Here is a 20,751-nt window from a genome sequence, read left to right as displayed (position 1 = left end):
TCTCACTCTACTTTGGGGAGGGGTAGGCGGGGTTATCCTCCAGGAAGTGAGGAGGGTGGGGAGAAAGGGATTTAGGCACACTCTGCTCTAAGAGACGTTTCCTCGCCCACACAGCGCTCCCTTGGGTGAGGTCACTTCCCTAGGCTCTGATTGGCTTCCGAGGAAACCTTCCTCGAGCTGATTGGTTGCATGCACTTGCCATGCCGTGGCCACGAGTAAGTTGCGTGTCCAGTGTAGAAACTGAGCAGGAGCTGCGTAGCTATCTGGGGTGCTACCACGGGAGACTCCGCTGAGCATTTAAAAGTCATAAGATGGAATGGGAGAGAAGTGTCAATGATGTCTCAATTGCTCTTAGGCAGGCCGACTGAACTTCCTACAGCAGCGTGAGCTACAGTCCCGAAACCCAAAGTCAAGCATTTCTGACCCCATTGTACATGGAGAAGGGGGGAGGGAGGCTTAGACTCCGTGGCGGGAAAGCACCTTTAAAAGTCTCGTTTAAATGTGGTAGTAAGTGTTAAGATAGAAGCCCGGCCAAGAAAACGTAGAAGGGAACAGGAATAGAAACGAACATTCCAGAGTTATTGAGCAATTTGTGATGATTGATGTTTCCTTTTCTAGCTCTCCGCGTGAAGGGTGGAGCCAGGGGACTTGTCGCTGGGGTTTCCCACAGTTTACCCAGCCCGCGACTGTAGCTAGGGAGGGAACAGCCAAAAACAAGAGAAAGATCCTGGCAGGTTTTCTTCTGTCTTTCCTCAGTACGTCCCTTTCTCCCCCAGTGTCCCACACACGCAGGAGGGGAGACGCTATCCTGACCTGTCACTTAAACTGAGAGCTATGTTGGGAGGCACTGCCACCTGCTAGCCCGCTGGATGCTCCTCTGGAAACTCCCTTTTTATTATATTTCACTTATTTGAGGGCGCTGGGGGCGGGGGTGGTGGTACAGAGGACAGGACAGCGTGCGGGGAGTTACTCTCCTTTTGCCGTATGGGTCTGGGGCTCATCCAAGTTGCCAAGCTTGGAGGCAGACACCCTTGACCCATCTCACGGTCCCTGGAAACTTCTTAAAGCAATGGGAGCAAAGATCCCGAAGGAGAGGTGGGAGAGAAGGACAGGAAATGCGTCCCCACCTAGCTCTCCCCATGTCCCTTTCCCCAGGATATAGGAGAAAGGAGGACAAAGGTTGGAATGACCACTTGGGATCCGTTGTACTGCCTCAAAGACAAAGTGTCATAAAGATCAGGCCATTCTTGGACTCTGCCCTGCCTGGACGCCTGCCTTTCCTGGCAGGTGACCTTGTTGGACAAAGCAGATGACACGAGACCCAGCACCTTCCCCAGATTCCATAGCGGTTCCAGGCGTGAGTTAAACTATTTCCACTGACCTTTCCCCAGCTTCCCATAGCACTACCTACCAGGCAGCGGAGTCTAGGTCCAGGAGCCAGGGTCAAAGCTGGTCTCCTGGAGAGGTACCTTAACAGTTGAGGCTCTGTTCACAAACATTTACATCAGACCCAGACAGTGCTTGCCACCTGTGTACATCATAAATAATAAGACAGTTTTTATTGTCTAAACAGTTCTGTGCCCACTGCCTGGGCTACAGGGTAGCTTCTACGACAGGAAACCTGCTCTCCCTGACCCTCCCAGGCCTCTCCTACTCGGGCAGATGTGAACTGTGAGTCTACGAACAGGTGTGGGGACTCCAGTATTTGAGCAAAGCCCAAACGGAGATCTGAATGCAACATGCAGTTTAGATTGATCGTGGAGACTCAAGAAAACTGGGAAATCGGAAGGTAGATCGGTAGAGTGATTAGGCACCTACATTGGTAAGGAAAAGATAGTTGGTTTCTGCAACTCATTTTTATGGTTGTTTGAACTTTGAAAGTAAAGAAGGGTGTAGGCTGGTCAAGAACGAAGCAGGGTGTGGGGAGCTGGGGGTATAGCTCCGTAGGTAGAGCGCTTGCCGAGCGTGCGCCAAGTCCTTGTCTCTGTCCCCAACACCATAGAAACTGAGCACAGTGGCATTTGCCTACAGCCCTTGACTACATGGAAAATTTGAAGCCAAGCTGGGGTATAGGAGACACTGTCTCAAAAGACTTAAAAGAAAAAAACAAGGCCGGGTGGTGGTGACACACACCTTTAATCCCAGCACTTGGGAGGCAGAGGCAGGTGGATCTCTATGAGTTTGAGTCCAGCCTGGTCTACAGAACAAGTTGTAGGACAGGGTCCAAAGCTGTACAGAGAGCTCCTGTCTGGAAAAACAAAAAAACAAAAAGCAAAACAAAACCAAAAACAAGCAAAAAAGCTAAGTCAGGGGCAATGGTTGTCCTCTCAGACAGGCGATACGTCATCGTCATCTCAGACAGGAGAAGCATCATCTCTTTGCTTTAGTCTGCTTACTCCATAGCCTGGCGCCCTTCACAAAGTCAAGACGTGCCTCAGTTTCTTTTTGTCTGACACATGAATTTGGACTAGATGTCTCCAGAGAAGCCTACTACTCAGTAGAGTAGCTGTGGATCCTCATGCAGAGCTACACATGGAGCCGAGTCTCATGCCATTGGTTTCATCCCACAAGGTCACCTGCCAAGAAAAGCTAGACTCCAGCTAGGGCGGAGTTCAAATATGACCTGATTTTTAAGGCATTTTGTCTTTGAGGCAGTAGCAGTACAACCAATCCCAAATGGTCACTCCAACCTTTGTCCTCCAAGTGCCGGGGCGCGTGCCTATTTTGCCAGGCTCATTCAATCCCCTTGATCTCCCCGCCTTATTTTCGGCCAGGCAGACTAAAGATACACCAGGCATATCGCCAGTTGTCTCCAAGAACCTTTCTAGCCAGAGTAGCTGGGCATCAGCAATTCCAAGAAATCAGAAAACCCTGCAGAGAGGTCAAGGCCCCAACCTGCAAGTCAGGACACAGAGCAAGGACAACACAGAGATTTCAGACCAAAGAAGGGGGCCGCTGCTATCGGCCCTTCCTATCTGTCCTCAAATACGCCTGGCCAGAAGGCCGAGGAGATAAATGAGCGTGACAGGAATAGTTCAGTTAGGTAATCTGGCCAGGCTAGCGGTGACCTTTTCTCCACTGACTCTTCCCCTACAGAGACCCACGTTTCCCCCAAGGAAATCACGACTGTGGGAATTTGAAATCCCCAAGCGGAATTCTAGTTTCTAGTATTATCCCTGAGAACGCGTTGCCTAATTCAACGGGATTTAATGTGTCTCTTTTGCCAGCCAGCTCACCCAGAGGGAGTTAGTAGGCACACACTGATCTAACCCTACGTACAAGACCAGCAAGGTTAAGGCTTCCATGATTACAGGGTCTATGACTACTTTCTGTCCTCAAACCTCCTTTAATCCCAGGATCATCAGCTATGGACTGTGCCCCCTACAGCTCAGACACCTTCCCTTCCCTGAGTAGCCACAGCCCTATGCGTCTGCTTCTCTGTTTATAGTAAAGAAGTGAAAAAAAAAATAGCCAACTGCTGCCTGACCCAGTACCCTGTTGCTCGCCCAGTGCTTGGACCCCAGCCCTCTGTCTCCATCTTCCTCATGCTGAGATCACAGGCTCACACCACTATGTCTGGCTTGTTTTTGTTTTATTTTCTTTGAGACACAGAGGCCTGGGGCTCCTCATGTAGAACAGGCTCATCTCAGACATGGACACGGAACAGTTCTTCTGCCCCAGCTTTCAACGTGCTGGGATTGCCAGGTGTAGCGATTCACACCTTTAATCCCAGCACTTGGAAGGCAGAGGCAGGTGGATCTCTGTGAGTTCAAGGCCAGCCTGATCTAAAGAGTGAATTCCAGGAGAGCCAGAGCTACACAGTGAGATCCTGTGTTGAAAAACAAAACAAAAGAATCAGACAAAACAGGCATGGTGGCTCATGCCCTTAATCCCAGCACTTGGGAGGCAAATGTAGGCAGATCTGTGAGTTTGAGTCCAGCCTGGTTGACGGTCTACAAAGTGAGTTCCAGGACAGCGTGGGTGGCTACATTGAGAAACCCTGTCTTGGAAAAAAAAGGAAGGAAGGAAGGAAGGAAGGAAGGAAGGAAGGAAGGAAGGAAGGAAGAAAGGAAGGCCAGCTCAAACAACAGCAGAAGTGTTGGGCTTATAGGTTTAGGTTTGTGCCACCACACTTGGTGTGTTCCTATCTTGGTGTGGTGAGGGGTGAGGTTTTGTTTGCGTGCATGTTCATATATGTGCAGATGCATGTGCTCATGTGTGTCTATATACGAAGGGTAGCAGTCAGCCTAACGTGCTGTGACTTCTCACACATGACCTACCTTGTATTTTGGGACAGGGTCTCTCACTGGTTTTGAGTTTCTGAAGTAGGGCTAAGAGGGCTGGACATTGACCTCAGCCACCCACCTGTGTCCATGTGCCCAGCCCTGGGATTGCAGGAAATGGACACCACACTCAACTCCTCGGACCTGCAGGTCAAGCACTTTCCTGACTAAGCTGCCTCCCCAGCCTTCTTGGTAATTTTTTTTTTTTTTTTTGAGACAGGATCTCCAGTTGGTCTCAAATTTGATAGCCTGGCTCCTGGGTGCTGGGGTTAGGGTTACAAGCAAGTGGCACCACAGCCAGCAAATGAACCCTCTCTAACAAAGACCAGGAGGTTGCGGGGGGGGGGGGGGGGGGGGGGAAGGCAGGGCAAAGGACAACCAGGAGTTCAGGATCAACTTTGGCTTTATAGTGAGTCTGAGGTCAGCCTGGGTTATAAGAGACCCTGTCTCAAAAAACAAAACAAAACAAAAACAGAGGAGAAAAGAAACCAGAAAGAAAGATACCCTGCCTAAATTGGAGGTCTTTCTTTCTTCTCATGGTGATGACCCCTGCAGTCCCCTTTGGATGGGTGTGGGGTGGGGGGGCTTAATGTTTGTTTTCCTTTTGCTTTGCTGTGGCCAGGGAAGCAACCAGTTTGAGAGGAAGCTTCTTCCCTGAGTGAATGCTTTCGCCAGGCGGGGTGGTAAAAGGAAGTAAGCAAAGATGGGCCCTGTGTGGGAGAGAGCCCCAGTCCCTCTCCGAGGAGACAAGTAATGCTTCGCAAAGCCTGTTTTCTTCCCCCAGGCCTCTCTCCTGGCACCCAGATGCCTCTTCCTGTCTGACCATACTTGGATCTGGTGGCTGTCAGCCCCTCACCTCTCCCTTACTTGGCCTGGATCCTGTTTGAGTCTTGTTTTCCAGTCCAAACCACCACCCTCACACCTGTCGAGGGGTGTCAGCAATGTCTACAGAGCTCTCAGGAGATGGATGGAGGGGGAGTCTGGCTCGGAGAGGTGGCTGTGAACAAGGAGATCTTTTCACTTAGACTTATCCTTGTAGTCCTTGGGGTACTTCAAATAATTTTCCTCTTGTTTTATCTGTGTATTTATTTTTGTGACAGATAATGTCTTTTTTTGTTGTTGTTGTTGTTTTTTGTTTTTCGAGACAGGGTTTCTCTGTGGTTTTGGAGCCTGTCCTGGAACTAGCTCTTGTAGACCAGGCTGGTCTCGAACTCACAGAGATCCGCCTGCCTCTGCCTCCCGAGTGCTGGGATTAAAGGCGTGCGCCACCACCGCCTGGCTGACAGATAATGTCTTATGCAACCCAGGTTGACCTGAAATTTGCTATGCAGCTGAGAATAGCCTTGAACTCCCGACCCTTCCATCTCAGCCTCCCTAGAACTGAGATTTCCCCTTCTTGAAATTTGGGGTGTGTGTGTGTGCGCGCGCGTGCACGTGTGTGTCTGTGTTGCATGGAAGTGCAAGTGCATGTGCACTTTTGCTACAGGGCACATGGAGCTCAGGGCACACCTTTGGGGACTCAGCCCTCTCCTTCCATCTTTACATGGGTTCGGGGATTGAACTCAGTAGCAGGTGCCATTACTTCTGAGCCATTTTTCCTGCCCCCCCCCCTCTCTCCAGCATCTGAGAGCAGCTTGTTGTGTAGCCAGTTGTGGCCTGTAACTATTACTCTTCCTGTCTCATGCTTCCAAATGCTGGGACTCCAGGAATGCAATGCCACACCAGGCCCCTAAAAGGTGGAAATATGGTTTCCCAAAGTTTTCAACCAATTCAAACCTTTCGGAAGGAACTTTACAGGCTTCTAAACATCGGCAAGCTGTTTTGGCTAGGGTTTTGGCTAGTGTTCTGCCTCTAGCTTAGCGTTTCCTCTGTTTGTGCTCCATTTAGTCAACTTCAGCTAAAATCAAGATACAGGAAGAGAAACACAAATCACAGTTTGTTTATGCTGGGATTCTATCACAAGCAGAAATTCCATTTCCCTGCAGACTTCCCAGAAACCTTGGAGCATCTGTGTCAAGGATTCCTTCCTTTACCACAAAACAGGGTAGAGTGGATGGGAAGAGATGCTGAGGCACAGGAAGGACCAAAAGAAGACGATTCTCGTGTATGGTTTAAAAAAGAAGGCCAGCCGGGCAGTGGTGGCGCACGCCTTTAATCCCAGCACTCGGGAGGCAGAGGTAGGCGGATTTCTGTGAGTTCGAGACCAGCCTGGTCTACAAGAGCTAGTTCCAGGACAGGCTCCAAAGCCACAGAGAAACCCTGTCTCGAAAAACCAAAAAAAAAAAAAAAAAAAAAAAAAAAAAAAAAAGTTCCATAATCTTTCTCTTCCCCACTCATCTGCATGCCCAGTTTCCAGGACCCCCTGCCCATAGTCAACAGGATCTCTTAGGCTTGCCCTTGGCTCACTGCCCCAGCCCTTCCAACTCTATGGGAGCCGGTTTTCTGGCGGCAGTATCAACACGTCATCATTTTCAATCTCTCTGACCTCCACGGGCATCTTTTCTACTTTCTCAAGGCATGTGAAACCCAAACCTGGGTCTTCAATCTTGAATTCTGTTCCTAAGAATAGGGAGAGTAGGGTCCCTGAGGTTTCAGGAGAGTTTGGAGCCCTCCTGCAGGCCTGGCAGGAAGGTAGAACTTAGATGCCACCCAGCTGGGCTACCTCTTCCTCCATGGAGAGAAAAGGAGTCATGGCTTCCTGCCCAACCCCACTTTCACTGATTAACGGAGACTTGGAGGGGAAAAGAATCTGAGTGTGGAACAGGAAGCAAAGTTTCTGCAGCTGGAAGACGAGGCGAGGATGAAAGACAATGGAGAGAAAGGGACAGGGCAGGACGCGAAGATCATGAATTCGGGTGGGGGGATGTTAGGTGGAGGAGTCTTCATCCGTAGAGCTATATAAAGGAAGCCCCTCAATTTACCTCCTCTCCGAGCAACTGAAACCCTTCCCCTCTCCATCTGCCCAGGAGGTTAAAAATAGCCCAGCGAGCACCTCGCCAGACATTCCCAACCTGTGTGCTGACACTTAGTTGACTTGAAGATGTCTGTCTAGGCAGCAGTCCCGTCACCCCAAAAAAAAAAAAGACAGAGAATGGACCTCACTTGACATCCCAAGGCTCAGGTCGTGTGGAATTCACAATCCAGTCCCCATGTTCTGTCTTTCTCGCTCCATCGCTCTGTTGCCTGGAGATGAGCAAGCAAGCGGTACACAGAAAAAATCCCAGTACAGAGTTTGTTCATTCTTTTTTCTCTACATAACGGGCTAAAGAAAAAAATAGAAAGGACCAAACCCAGTGAAAGGTCAGGACGGGACAAGAACAATCTGGATCAACTAAACCGTGCCTCATGGATAGTCTCAATACCTCTGACCCTTGTACTACCCAGCCAGTCTATCCCTGGGAAAAGATCAAAGGCCTTAGAAAATGGAATTCTAAGGCTGGAGAGAGGGCCCTGAGATTAAGAGCACCTATGATTCTTGCAGAGGACCAGGTTCCATTCTCACACACCGATAGCCATCTGTAACTCCAGTTCTAGGCCATGTTTGACCTCTGCAGGCACCAGACATACATGCACATACATACATGCAGATAAAAACTCATACAGCTAAAAAATTAAAAAGAGCTAGGTGGTGGTGATGCATGCCTTTAATCCCAGCCCTCAGGAGGCAGAGGCAGGTGAGTTTGGGCCCAGCCTGGTCTACAGAGTAAATCTAGCATAACCAGGGTTACACAGAAAAATCCTGTCTCAAAAACAAAATTGTTTTTATTTATATAAATAAAGATTAAAATAATAATAATAAAGAGAAATGTAAAAAAAGAAGAAAAAGAAAGAAATTCAAGACCTTGCTAGTCTTACATTGTCTGTCTACATTCTCTGTTCCTCAGTTTACCACACTATTTGATAAATTTTCCCTAAATGTATAGACTGGAGCGGTTAGAAGATTCAGTTACAGTGTACTAGTGGAGGTCAGAGAACAGTTTGCGGGAGTAGGCTCTCTTCTGGGATTATAGGGGTGTACCACTATGCCCAGGCTACTCTTATTTTGAGTAACAAACACTGTTTTTGTTCCAACAGTACCCAGATATATTCTCCACTTACTATGTTTCATGTGTTTTTTTAAAATTTGTTCTTTTTCTTTAATGTTTTTGTGTCTGTGTGAGTGAATACCACATGTCTATGGTGTTCAAGGAGGCCAGAAAAGGGCTTCAGATCCCTTGGAGCTGGAGTGTGTGAGCCATCTGATGTGGGAACTAAATCAGATCATCTGAAGGGCAGCAAGTATTCTTAATCACTGAGCCATTTCTCTAGCCCCTGCTTCAGGGCATGCGTGTGTGTGTGTGTGTATGGGTGTATGTGTGTGTATGTGTGAGTATGTGTGCATATGTGTGTATGTATAAGTATGTGTGTATATGTGTGAGCATATGTGTATATGTGTGTATGTGTGTATCTGTATGTATGTGTGTGTATGTGCATATATGTGTATGTATAAGTATGTATGTATGTGTATATGTATAAGTATGTGTGTATATGTGTGAGCATATGTGTGTATGTGTGTATGTATAAGTATGTGTGTGTATATGTGTATGTATGTGAGTATTGTATGCACGTGAACGCATGCGTATGCACATCTGCAGGCACCTGTGCAAGTTGGAGGACGACTTTTGAGGAGCTGGTTCTTTCCTTCCGTGTGAGTAGTGGGGATGTCTCCAGTCATCAGGCCTGGCAGCAGATGCCTTTATCCACTTATCTCAATGCATTATCTCATTAGCCCCACTCCCGTGTTAGTAATCTTCACGACCCCTTTGAGATCAGCTGCACTTCTGGCTTTCATTTTACAGATGAACAGTCTGAGCTAGGGGTGGTAACATGTCTACAATTCCAGCATTTGGGAGGCAAGAGGATTATGAGATTGAGGTGAGTGTGGACTATCTAGCAAGACTCTCCAAAATAACATAGGCATGCACATGTGTTTGCACACAAATGCACACACACACATATGATGGAAATGTGGGTCACATCTGTAACCCCAGTAATCAGGAACATGAGACAGGAGGAGTGAGGCAAGTGTGGGGCCAGCCCGGTTTACATAGTGGCATTCTGTCTTAAAAATATAAAAACAAGTCAGGCAGTGATGGCGCACATCTTTAATCCCAGCACTTGGGAGGCAGAGGCAGGCAGATCTCTGTGAGTTCAAGGCCAGCCTGATCTACAAGAGCTAGTTTCAGTTTTAAGATAGGCTCCAAAGCTAAAAAGAAACCCGGTTCAAAAAAAACAAAAAGAACGAGCCGGGCAGTGGTGGTGCATACCTTTAATCTCAGCACTCGGGAGGCAGAAACAGGTGGCTCTCCATGAATTCAAGGCCAATCTGGTCTACAGAATGAGTTCCAGGAGCCAGAAAACTACAGATAAACCCTATCTCAAAAAACGAAGCAGAACAAACTAAATATATAATATTATATATAATAAATATTATATACTATATACATATATATTATATAACTACATATCATATACTATGTATACATATATATCATATAACTATATAACTATAACTATATATATATTCTATAAAGTAAATGACAATAAGTAAATTAGGGGTGGGGAAAATACTTGCTGTACAAGCTCAGGGGCCTGAGTTCGAATCCCTAGCACCACATAAAAGTCAGGTGTGCTGGTACCTCACTATAGTTCCAGTGTTGGGGGGCTGATAAGAGGGTCCATCCCCAACGCTGGCTGGCCAGCCAGTCTAGCCAATCTGTGAGCTGTTGTATGAGAGGTCCTGCTTTTGGTCCCAGCCGCCTAGCTAGCTTACACCCAAAATAACCACACAGAAACTGTATTCATTTAAACGCTGCCTGGCCCATTATCTCTAGCCTCTTATTGGCTAACTCTCACATACTAGTTTAACCCATCTCCATTAATGTGTATCGCCATTTGACTGTGGCTTACCAGCATGAGTCTAACCACATCTGTCTCAGACAGGAGAACCATGACATCTGCCACACTGCCCTCCTTCCCAGCATTCAGTTCTACCTATCTAAGTTCTGCCCTATCAAAAGGCCAAGGCAGTTTCTTTATTAAACCAAGGAAAGCAACACATAGACAGAAGGACCTCCTACACCAGTGAGCTCCAGATTCAGTGGAAGACTTTGCCCCCTAAAATAAGATGGAGATTGTAGGAGGAAGACGCCTGACCTTGTCCCCTGGCCACCACAGCTACACACATTCATGCTGAATTTTTTGTGTTTGTGTGTTTGAGTGCATGTGTGGTATATTCATACCTTATCATGAGCACGTGTGTGTGTATGCATGGTATATATATACACCTTATCATGAGCACATACATGTGTATGTGTGTGTGTGTGCATGCATAGAGAGGTCAAAGGTCAATATTGGGGATCTTCCTTAATTGATCTCCACCTTACTAAAAAAAAAAAAAAAAGAAAAGAAAAAGAAAAAGACAAATGTTGGGGCAGCAGTTATGAACACTAACCTGGCCTGGATTCTCAGCACCCAGTGGCAACTCCCAAGCATGTACAACCCCTGTTCCTAGAGATCTGAGGTTCCCTTCTAGTTTCCAAGGGCACCGGAAAGACACATAGAGCATAGACATACAGGCAGACACAGCCACACACACACAAGAAATAAAAGAAATAAAACTTTAAGCAGAGCAATAGCAAATGTACTGCCTATGGCATGGAGTTTAAACAAGCTGCCCTAAAGTCCCATGGCCGCAGGAGACACAGGAGGTATAGAATTCAGTTTGGCTCCAGGCTCTGCATTCTCAATAACCATTTTTTCTCAGTACTTGTGCTGGGTAGGTTTTGGTTTTTTTTTTTTTTTTTTTTTGTCACCTTGACCCTAACTAAGGTCGTCTGGCAGGAGGGAACCTGAATTAAGGAGCTGCCTCCATTAGGTTGGCCTGTAGGCAGGTCTGTGGGGGCATTTTGATTAATGATTGATGTGGGAGGACCCAGCCCAGTGTGGGTGGTGCCATCTCTGGGCGTGTGGTAATGAGATATTTTAAGAAAGCGAGCAGAATAAACTGCAGGGGAACAAGCCAATGAGCAGGGTTCCTCCTCGGCTTCTGCTTCTGCCTCTAGGTGCCTGCCCTGACCTCCCTCAAAGAGGGCTGCGCTCTGGACATGTAAGCCAAATAAAACCTTTTTCTCCCCCAGTTGCTTGTGGTCATGGTGTTTATTGCAGCAACAGAGGATAAACTGAGACAGGACCGTATCAGAAGGCTCACCACTGAACTTTTTCCAGGTCTTAGACTCATCACTTCCTGGGCAAAGGCCTGCAACCCTAGATCTGTAGCCATCTCTGGAAGGAGGTTCCAACCCCAGAAATGCTGTGTTCACAGAAGGTCAACATGGAGGAGGGTAAGATTTTCTTCCGGTCAGGCGCTTAGAATAGAAGGGCCAGTTAAATGTAGTCTTTATTTTCCTTCTGTATTCTGTCACCTAGAGGTGATTCAAAAAAAAAAAAAAAAAAACTCTAGCAGGATTCTGTGGATTGCTCAAAGATGGGCTGGAGAGGCAGCTCGGTCAGGAGCGTGCTGAGTGAATTCCTACTGCGATGCTAGCCACACATATGAAGATCTGCATTAGGTCCCCCCAAAACCCACTTAAAATGCAGAACGAGGTTAATGTTTATAATCCAGGGGTGGGGAAGTGGAGATGAGGAGACCCCTGGGGATCCCTAGCCAGCTAGAGTAGCCTACTTAGTGAATGTCATACTGTGATCTGAGACATCCTAGCTTTAAAAATAAAATGTGGACAAAGCAACAACACCCAAGTTGTGCTCATCAGGGGCACACACACACACACACACACACACACACACACACACACACAGAGTTAGTCAGCGTCACTAGCTGTGTGTGTGTGATTGTTTCTTGTTGCCTCTCTCCACAACTTTCTCTCTCAACGCCCCGACTTTAGTTGGATCCTTGCATTTTCCTTATGTCAAAGAAGGCCCTTGGTTTTTTTTTTTTTTTTTTTTTGGTTTTTCGAGACAGGGTTTCTCTGTGGCTTTGGAGCCTGTCCTGGAACTAGCTCTGTAGACCAGGCTGGTCTCGAACTCACAGAGATCCGACTGCCTCTGCCTCCCAAGTGCTGGGATTAAAGGCGTGCGCCACCATCGCCCGGCTGGCCCTTGGTTTTTTGAAGTAACTACTTGTAGCTGTTGTTTTGTAGCCCAGGCTGGCCTCAACTCACCACGATGTAGCCAAGGATGGCCTGGATATACTGGTTCTTCTGTCTCCCTTTTAAAGAGAGGATCTCATGTATCCCAGGCCGGCCTCAAACTCACGACAAAGCTGAGCATGACTTGAACATCTGGGATCTTCCTGCCTCTGCCTGCCAACTTCTGGAATGACTGGTGTCAGCCACTAGGCCTTTTGTATACTGTACTGAGGATCCAACTCAAGGTTTTTACTTTGTCCATTTTAGGCCAAGAATTTACCAACTGAGCTTTATCTCTAGTCAAAAAAAAAAAAAAAAAAAAGGCTTTGCTGTGTAGCCCAAGCTATCTTGAACTTTTAGTCCATTTTCCTTGGTCTACCAAGGGGTAGGACTACAGGCCTGAGCCACCAGGCCCTGTTACTGGTTTTATTTTCCTTGGGGGTATTTTTTTCTTTTTGGCTTTTCTCGGATCTTCCAGCACTAGATTGGGCCTAACGGAGGAATAACACTCAGAACTCTGCCCCTGGCTGTACAGGTTGGTTGTAGCTCTTTAAAGATCGGAAGGCAGATGCGTGGGAAAAGAAGCCCCAGCGTTAAGCGGGGAAACAGCTGCACTGGTCCTGGGGAAGTGGCGCTGAGTGTGCCTGCAGACAGAACACGGCCCAGGCGGAGGCAGAAATTGCGGAAGTGGAGGGAGTGGAGCCTGCTGTGCTCTCGGGAGGGATGGGTTTCCTCTTGGGAGTAGTTCCGGCAACTTCCTTCCTCAGCGTTAGCTGTGCTACGCGATATGGCGGTGGCCAGTGACACCGTGCTATTTAAGCTTAAATTAATCACACAGAATTAAAAATTCCATTTTCCAGTCACAGTCCGACAGCTCCACACGGCTCATGGCTGCTGTACTCAACACAGCAACCCCCTCACCAGAGAGCATTCCTTCGGCCAGGCGTGGGGACTCACACCTAGAAGCCCGGTGCTCGGAGGCTGAGGCAATAGCATCGCCAGGCCGTGCAATAATGAGTCCCAGGCTCGTTTGGGTGACAGCGTGAGACCAACCTCAGAAAGAAAAAGGAAATCCTGTAGACAGTGGCAGATGGGGGTGAGAATGAGGGTTAGGGTATCACGAGAGGGTGCATCTGTTTTGCCTCTTGCAAGCTCGAATCTCTTAGGTGGCCTGGGGTGTAGTTATCCTCTCCTGGCACTGATATCAAATCTGAGTAATAGACTGTGTACACTAATACCCAGGCGCAGGCTTCCCCGGCTCTCCAGCCCCTAGTCTGGCCCTCTCTCTCTTGCTCTTGTATCTGCTCCACCCCTCAAGTCCCTGGAAACCACCCCGCAGACAAAAAAAAAAAAAAAAAACCTTTTCCGTCAACTTTGACCTAGTTTCCTGATCATAAATTTAAAGGGGAGGAGCGACTGAATGTTTGCACAGGTGAGAAAATAGGGGAGGACTTGCGGTGAGAGTATTGACAGCAATAGAAAGAGCTAGATAGCAGTGCATTGTAAATAGACAGAAAGAAGCCAGAAACAGGCTAGCGGGGGACCAGCTGGCGTTGGCCTAACAAGGATGAAGCCTGTGTTCAGTCCCCAGCGGTATGTAAGCCGGGCATGGTAACACAGGCAATGCCTACAATCCCAGTACTAAGAAGGTGGAAGCAAGACAATCAGGTCATCCTCCTGACACAGCCTAGGCTAAATAAAACCCTATATCAAAAGACAAGGAAAAGCCTTGGGGGAAAAGGCCTTCGCTATGGGAGCTTGGTGGTCTGTTTGATGGATCGAAGGACATCCCATCATCCCTGGCATCATATGAAGGTGGGAGGAGGGAACCAACCCCAGTCGACCCCTGATCTTCATTTGCACTGTGGCATGCACGTGCCCATATCTGCACACAAACAATAACTTGTTTTAAGTGGGGCAGGGAAGTAAGGAAACGTGTTTCAGAGAATGAATGATAAAGATCGATTCCTAGAGTAGAAAAGAATTTTTGTTTTCAATGTCACTTTCTGTTCCATTCAGGCTTCCTGCGGTTTTGGTTTGTTTGGGGGAACACAAGTACTTCTTGTGTAGTCGAGCAGACCTGGTAGTACTTGTGGCCAAGGCCCTTGAGTTCTTGGCAGTCAGTCTCTGCCTCCTCGATGCTGCGTTTTGGGTGTGCAGCACCGCAGGAAGCTTCAAGGACTGTACGGGTCTACACGGAGCTAAGGGAAAACCCATTTTGAAAAGCAAGCAGATGAGTCAAAAACTGGGAAGAACTGTGTGGTATCCTCTGCCATTCTCAGCCTCTCAGTGTGTGGCTTCTTCTGGAACAAGATAATTTCAGCTCGCAGTGAAATGGTCTATCAGTCATCAGTTCTCTGTGAGAAATAGAAATGCCAAAACAAAACAGGCGCCAAGGAATAAGGGTGGGGCTGGATAGTCAACCACTGAGTTCTAACTAAACGTGAAGAACAATAAAGTTAGAAAACTAGCTGCCTCTAAAATATCCAATACCTGCAACTAAAACTCTAAGTCCTAAATAATTATTCTTTTTCAGCATATAAACCAGATTGATATGGGGGGAAATCTCTACAGTAAAAACCAAATTATGAAAGTGAACGTCAGTCAGGCATGGTGGTAAACAATTCTAACCCCAGTGTCTGGGAGGCCGAGGTTAGCCTGAGCTAGAGAACTTGTCTCAACAAAATAAACCAAAACATCCATCCCCACCAACCATCCTTGGGGCTGCTGGACTGAGGCTTCTGCTTGTCACTCTTGAATTTGCAGAGTCTGCTGAACATTAGGGACCACCAGGGACCACAGGGTTCCAGTATTGATTCCTTGCTCCCAGGGAAATGAGTAACATTTCCCTCACCTTAGTCTCCCAGTCCCTTCTCCCCAGGACCTCCCCACCTTTGTTTTAATAAAAGCTGCTCATATGGATTTAGAAACAAATATAAAAAGGAAACTCACTCGCTCCCTTTCAACCCCCCCACAAAGCTATTTCTTAAAACTGAACGTGGCTCAGCAGGTAAAGACACTTTCTTCAAAGCCTAAGGATCGGGTCTGGGTCCCGTTTTGAGGGCTAAAGTTCAAGGTCAGCCTTAGCTACACAGGAGCAAGTCTGAAGGAATTTGGTGATAACTGTAGATAACTGTAGACGTGGCTAACTAGCTTCCATCACCAGATCCCACCAACTTAGTCTGAATGGAGCCCGAATCAGCTGATGGATCACTGTTTGTGTTCAGCTCTGATGTCACTCGGGGTCTACAGGGACCGCTCTCTCGACAGGGTTTCCAGCACTGTGAAGCAGGGGAAGGCCATTGTGCACACCTACTTTCTAGTAATTTCTCCAATGTTGTTTCACAGACAAGAAAAAATGAACTTTTTTTTTTGCTATTAAAAAACTTTATTTTTTTTTAACAAACGATATCCCCCATCTTGGGGTGAAAATATATTTGGATAAGTACAAAATATAGTTTTTGTCATACAAAAAAGATACACAAAATACAAAAACATAAACGAAACCACCGTCAGCTCACATGCTCTCTGGCTGCGCAGTTCAGAAAAGGGTGGAGCTCAGTGCTGACACAGACATTGAACAAAGTGCTATGGCAGAGAGAGACTGGTCAGGCACTAGTGGCCACAGTGAGAGCAGTTAACACGGGGCAGGACATGGGTCTGGGGGCTTTTGTGAACTTCTGATCGCAATGCCTGGAGTCCCTGATCCGTGCGGGGCATCTCGATGCAGAGGCTCACAGGGCACGCCCTTCGTAGTCAAATCAGAATCACACAATTCTGCATACTGGGACAAAGTCTCCAAAGTAATAACCAAGCTGAGCCTTTAATCTCAGCACTCAGGAGGCAGAGGCAGGGGGATCTCTGAGCCTAGCCTGGTCTATGTGTAGAGTTCCAGGCTAGCAAAGGATAGACAAGACCCTGTCTCAAAAAAACAAACAAAAAAGAACAACATCAAAACCCCCAGACAAATCCCTTTGCCCTGTCATTGGGCTTAACCCTTAAGACACAGACAGTGGAGTTTACATCTGCAGTCGAGACTAGAGCTAAAGTGCCAAGAGTCACACAGAGATAACAGATCCTCCGTCTGGTTAGTTTATAAGAGAACGCAGTGCAACTGGCTGTGAAATGGCTTTTATGGCCATGGGTGGAAGCAGTCAGAACTGCTCCGAGCCCAGGATCGAGTCCCCTGGAGCAGCTGCCCTGTGATACAAAGGGTGCACTCCATCTCCCAGGCCCAAACCACATCAGCCTTGCAAGATTTTCTTTCTTTGTAAGGATATAAAAAGGGAACACTGATTAAAAAAACAAGAACAAAACCACCTCTTCCAAAATTTTGGCCATGATTTTCCTTTTTTTTTTCTAGTATGTGAAATTGATTCTGTCTTCCATGGCACAGAGAAGTTCACGGTTTGCTGTTGTTAATCTAGAACTCCCTTCAAAAAAAAAAAAAAAAACCTCGGAAAGACCATGCCAAAAGGTCATTTATACACTGACTCAAAAACTACAGACAACCTCTTCGTTTCCAAGGCCTGAGAGAAAGTGGACCGGGTCTGAACCACCCAGCAAACACTCCTAATACCACACACAGTGCGGGCGCTGGCTGGGTCCGCACCACTTGAAGCCGGAGAACCCGCCTGCTGATCACCACCCCTGTAGTATAGTCAGAGGCTGGGGTGGAGCCATTCTCCACTCTGAGACTGGGTCTCTAAAACACTGGAGTCCAAGCAGAGAGGCAGAAAGAAGAGAGTGAGTACAGACGCATCTTGTCTCCCACACGCTCACTGCACGTTGTTGTTGTTGTTGTTGTTGTTGTTAAGGGTGCAGGGATCCACCTGGGGAGGAAGCGTGAAGAGACTATTTTAGTTTTCTTAGATAGAAAAACCATGTGCTTAATAATCCTTCCTTTCTTCAGAAGGCCTGGGATAAAACGTCAACAATAAAAAATAGCAATTCTCACCTCAGTGTAAGTGGGTGGGGGCATGAACTGGAACTCAGGGGCATACATGAAGATAGGGCTGTCTTGAGCACCGTCCACGTCATCGAGCAGGGGAGTGGTGGGGCTCTCTAAGCGGTGGTCTTCAGGAATGATGTCCATGTAGCAAGGAGGGGCTACAAAGGGAAAACAGGAATGAGAAATCCAGCTAAGAACCGCCAGACTACCAACTGCACAAGCCCGATCAGGCCAAAGAAAGCTATTAGCTGTTCGTAGCTTACCTTCTGGGGTATCTGGGATGTTAAGATCTATCCAACTCATTTCAGAGCTTGTCCGGCTGGCCATGCTGGAGGTCCGGCTGCTCAGACCTGACCTGCTGCCAATCACCAGGGGTAGGTCAAGGATGACTTTCTTGGAGCCGGGGACGCTCACATAGATCTAGAAAGGAAGGTGGCAGTGTGTTAGATGGTTGGGTAGAGAAGGCACTGAATGTGTACCTGAAGAATTGTTTCCCCTCTAGAACCAAGCCCCTGCTTCACTCACCAGCAAGGAATACTCCACGCGCAGGATGTTGCAGCCCAGGATGGACGGTCTGATCTTCTGCACGCGGAGGCTCTTGCCACGCCAGGACGCACAGGTCCCCGAGATGATGTGATTGCCTCTGACTGAGGACAGCTTCTGAGTCAACACCTTGGTCTGGCCATTGGCAAGGTAAGTGTGTCGGGCCACAATAGCTGCTTTGGGGACCACAATGCGGGAGCATGTGTTCTCGAAGTCGGCGTGGATGGAAATATCATCACCTGGGATAGGAGATGAAAAGACATGAATATCCATGAGGTTAACAGTGCTTCCTCTCCTCGACTCCATGCCCCCCTCCCCAACTCCATGCCCCCCTCCCCCTCCAAGCCCATGGTTCTGACTACCCCGTCTGTGTTTTAAGCAAGAGATTTTTTTACCTTCACAGAACCCTTTTCTCTCAATTCGAGCAGAGACGGACACGCGCCCATCAGGAATGAACATGCAGGAAACTTTCTTCTCCTTTTTAGCTGATACCGGTGCCTGTGTAGAAGGACACGATGTTTTGAGATATTTCAATGCTCCAAGCATCTAGTTTATTATCCCCGACCAAGGAGACTAGAACTTTAAAGTAACCCTCACCATTAAATCAGGGGTATTGACATCCACTAAGTCCATCACTTCGAAGTTTTTCTTCGCCTCCTGGGTCGGCTGGCTGGGACGATCAAGAAAAGCCTTCACCCAGTAGTCGACACAACCATATTTGCCTTTGAAGGATGTTCCCAGGGGCCTGTGTCAAAACGATGGGAAAAAGAATTAATGCTCTCTAAGAACAGTAAGAGATCGGAGGGGGGAAGGGAAGGGGGGTTATAGAAATAGAGTCCAAGGTGCATTCAGCCAATGCCTACCCTTGAGGAAGTTCGAAGCCAAACTTGTACTCGTATTTGTTTCCTGGTCTCATGATCACCATCTCGTTCTCACCTGCAGGGAAACAAAGGCAAGGGCCCATTAGGTTTCTCGTTACATTTCAAAAGCCACTGTGTAGACGGTTTGGGCAGCAGACAAGATTATTTGACTTCCATTATCATCTCTTACAGTGGAATAAAAGATTCCGGTGCACTTTCTTGGACAGAAAGCTGCAAAGCCCACAATTACTAAGAGCTTCATCCAGCACAGTTGCCCCAGGAATCGGGAACAGACTGTGAATACATTAGTCTTTAAGTAGCTAAGGCAACACCTTCTGGAAACAGCACCTCAGAAACTGTATAAAATCACCCTCGGGGGAAGGGTGTGTAGCAAAATGCTTGTAAATTAAAACTTAAAAATATCGGCACCAACATAATTCAAACCCTTCGAGCGAACAACTCCAAACACTTGGTGGAGGCGCCAGTGCCTCCTTTTAAAGCCCTCCCCCGCCCCAGCCACCATCCGCCCTGCAAAGAACAGCTGGCTCCGTACCTGTCGGCTGGTCTTCTAGGAGCAGCGTGTCTTCGTACCGCAGGTAGTCCAAGGTCTGCTTGCACTGCTGAGACCCCTGCATCCACAGGACCTTGGCCACTCCGCAAGCTAGGATCCTGACGGCTTTGATGCGAGTAACTTCACAGACTTCCACTATCACCCGGCCGGCCACCTTCTCCCCACTGCCGTACACCTTCTCCGGGTCGTTGAAGACCACCTCAAAAGACTTGATCTTCTTGAACATCACCATGGCTGGGCTCAGCGGGTTCAAGATGAACGGAAGTCAAAAAGGAAAAACTCCAGGAGCCCTTCACAGCGAATTAAAGCGCTCACTCTCCGGACCGCAGACCGGGGCTTGAAAAACCCAAATAAAAATTTCAAGAAGCTCTCCAGCAAACCCCAACAACTTCTGGAACCGGTGCCTGAAAGTTGCAAGCCGCGGGCTGTGCCAAAGGCTTTCAAGAGGCAGCAACAACAGCTGTCTTTGCTCCAGCAGCTCGATGAATTCCGGGTAGGCAGGAGACTAGAGGACTAGAGTGTCTATCGGGAGCCGGAAACGCCTTTATATAGCTGCCTGGCTAGCAGCACCACGCGAGCGCTGGCTCTGAGGCTCGTGAAGCCCTCGTGCACAGTTCTCCCATTGGCTGCTTGGCTCTTGTTTACCAGGCCTCCGACCAATCAGCGAGGCCGCAGGGGCGCGTGGACACGGTGTGCTCTAGCGGGGAAAATGGTTGTTGTGCGGGTGCGCTGCCTTGCCAGGAGGAGGGGCGAGGCTGGGGCCCCGGACCGCTCATCCCCCCCCCCTCCCTCCCCCGGGAGTTAGGAGGCTCTGGCCCCGCGACCCTGAACCCCATCCAGGCACTCGGCCTGGGGTCACGGTTGTTTGGGTGGCTTGGGTTTTGTTTTGTTTTTTTCTTTTTTTAGGTGAAAGAAAAATGTGCTTAGGAGACGATTTCATGTCTCGTCTTAGCCAGCGCAATTCATTTCGAGGCGACTGTTTATTCCTGGCTCACAAGTTCGCAAGTCTGTGAAAAATAATCCCACTGCCCCAAGGATACTTCAGACTGGGCAGAGGGCGAGGGTGTGGTTGTGTTAGTGAGAAAGAGCCCGCCTCCTATTGCAAGTTCCTATTGAGGAACAAAGCACATATGTCTGATATTTTAAGCCCCCTTTCTGTCCCCATTGGAAAGCGGGAACATTTGTTTGGTGTGTCCCCTTCCTTCCATGTCCCTGTGGGCTGCTACTGTTCTCACACATGTACGTTCTATTCTGTTCTCTGTCCTCTGGAACGGAAGCAGTAAGGGAGTGTCCACATCCTGTTGCTTATCCCCGCATCTCTTCAGACTACCTGTGAAGTTGGGGAACACTTTGTATA

At 48.0% G+C, this 20,751-nt stretch overlaps 1 protein-coding gene across 1 annotated transcript; it reads right to left on the bottom strand.

Annotated features, from left to right (window-relative positions):
• Positions 1-16,765: 16,765 nt before the first annotated feature.
• Positions 16,766-19,922, bottom strand: Txnip (thioredoxin interacting protein). The gene is made up of 8 exons (XM_050124799.1): positions 19,377-19,922; positions 18,827-18,899; positions 18,561-18,708; positions 18,359-18,461; positions 17,946-18,202; positions 17,684-17,840; positions 17,427-17,578; positions 16,766-17,301 (listed from the first exon to the last, which is right to left on the bottom strand). The coding sequence occupies exons 1-8, from the start codon at positions 19,624-19,626 to the stop codon at positions 17,248-17,250; spliced, it is 1,194 nt and encodes a 397-aa protein (XP_049980756.1). The 5' UTR covers positions 19,627-19,922; the 3' UTR covers positions 16,766-17,247.
• Positions 19,923-20,751: the final 829 nt, after the last annotated feature.

Source organism: Alexandromys fortis, unplaced genomic scaffold, assembly GCF_014885135.2.
Source record: "Alexandromys fortis isolate MF-2015 unplaced genomic scaffold, M_Fortis_MF-2015_v1.1 scaffold_235, whole genome shotgun sequence".
Taxonomy (NCBI): domain Eukaryota; kingdom Metazoa; phylum Chordata; class Mammalia; order Rodentia; family Cricetidae; genus Alexandromys; species Alexandromys fortis.
Note: the sequence above shows the minus strand (reverse complement) of the source record. Positions and strands in the feature narration are given on the sequence as shown.

Bases quoted from the DNA above. Each gene is read 5' to 3' on its own strand.
- Txnip (XM_050124799.1), bottom strand. From the start codon at position 19,626: ATGGTGATGTTCAAGAAGATCAAGTCTTTTGAGGTGGTCTTCAACGAC. The intron at 18,709-18,826 runs GTAGGCATTGGC...GTTTTGACACAG, and splicing joins GGCTTCGAACTTCCTCAAGG to GCCCCTGGGAACATCCTTCA. The intron at 17,302-17,426 runs GTGAGAATTGCT...CTTCCTCCCCAG, and splicing joins CCCCACCCACTTACACTGAG to GTGGATCCCTGCACCCTTAA.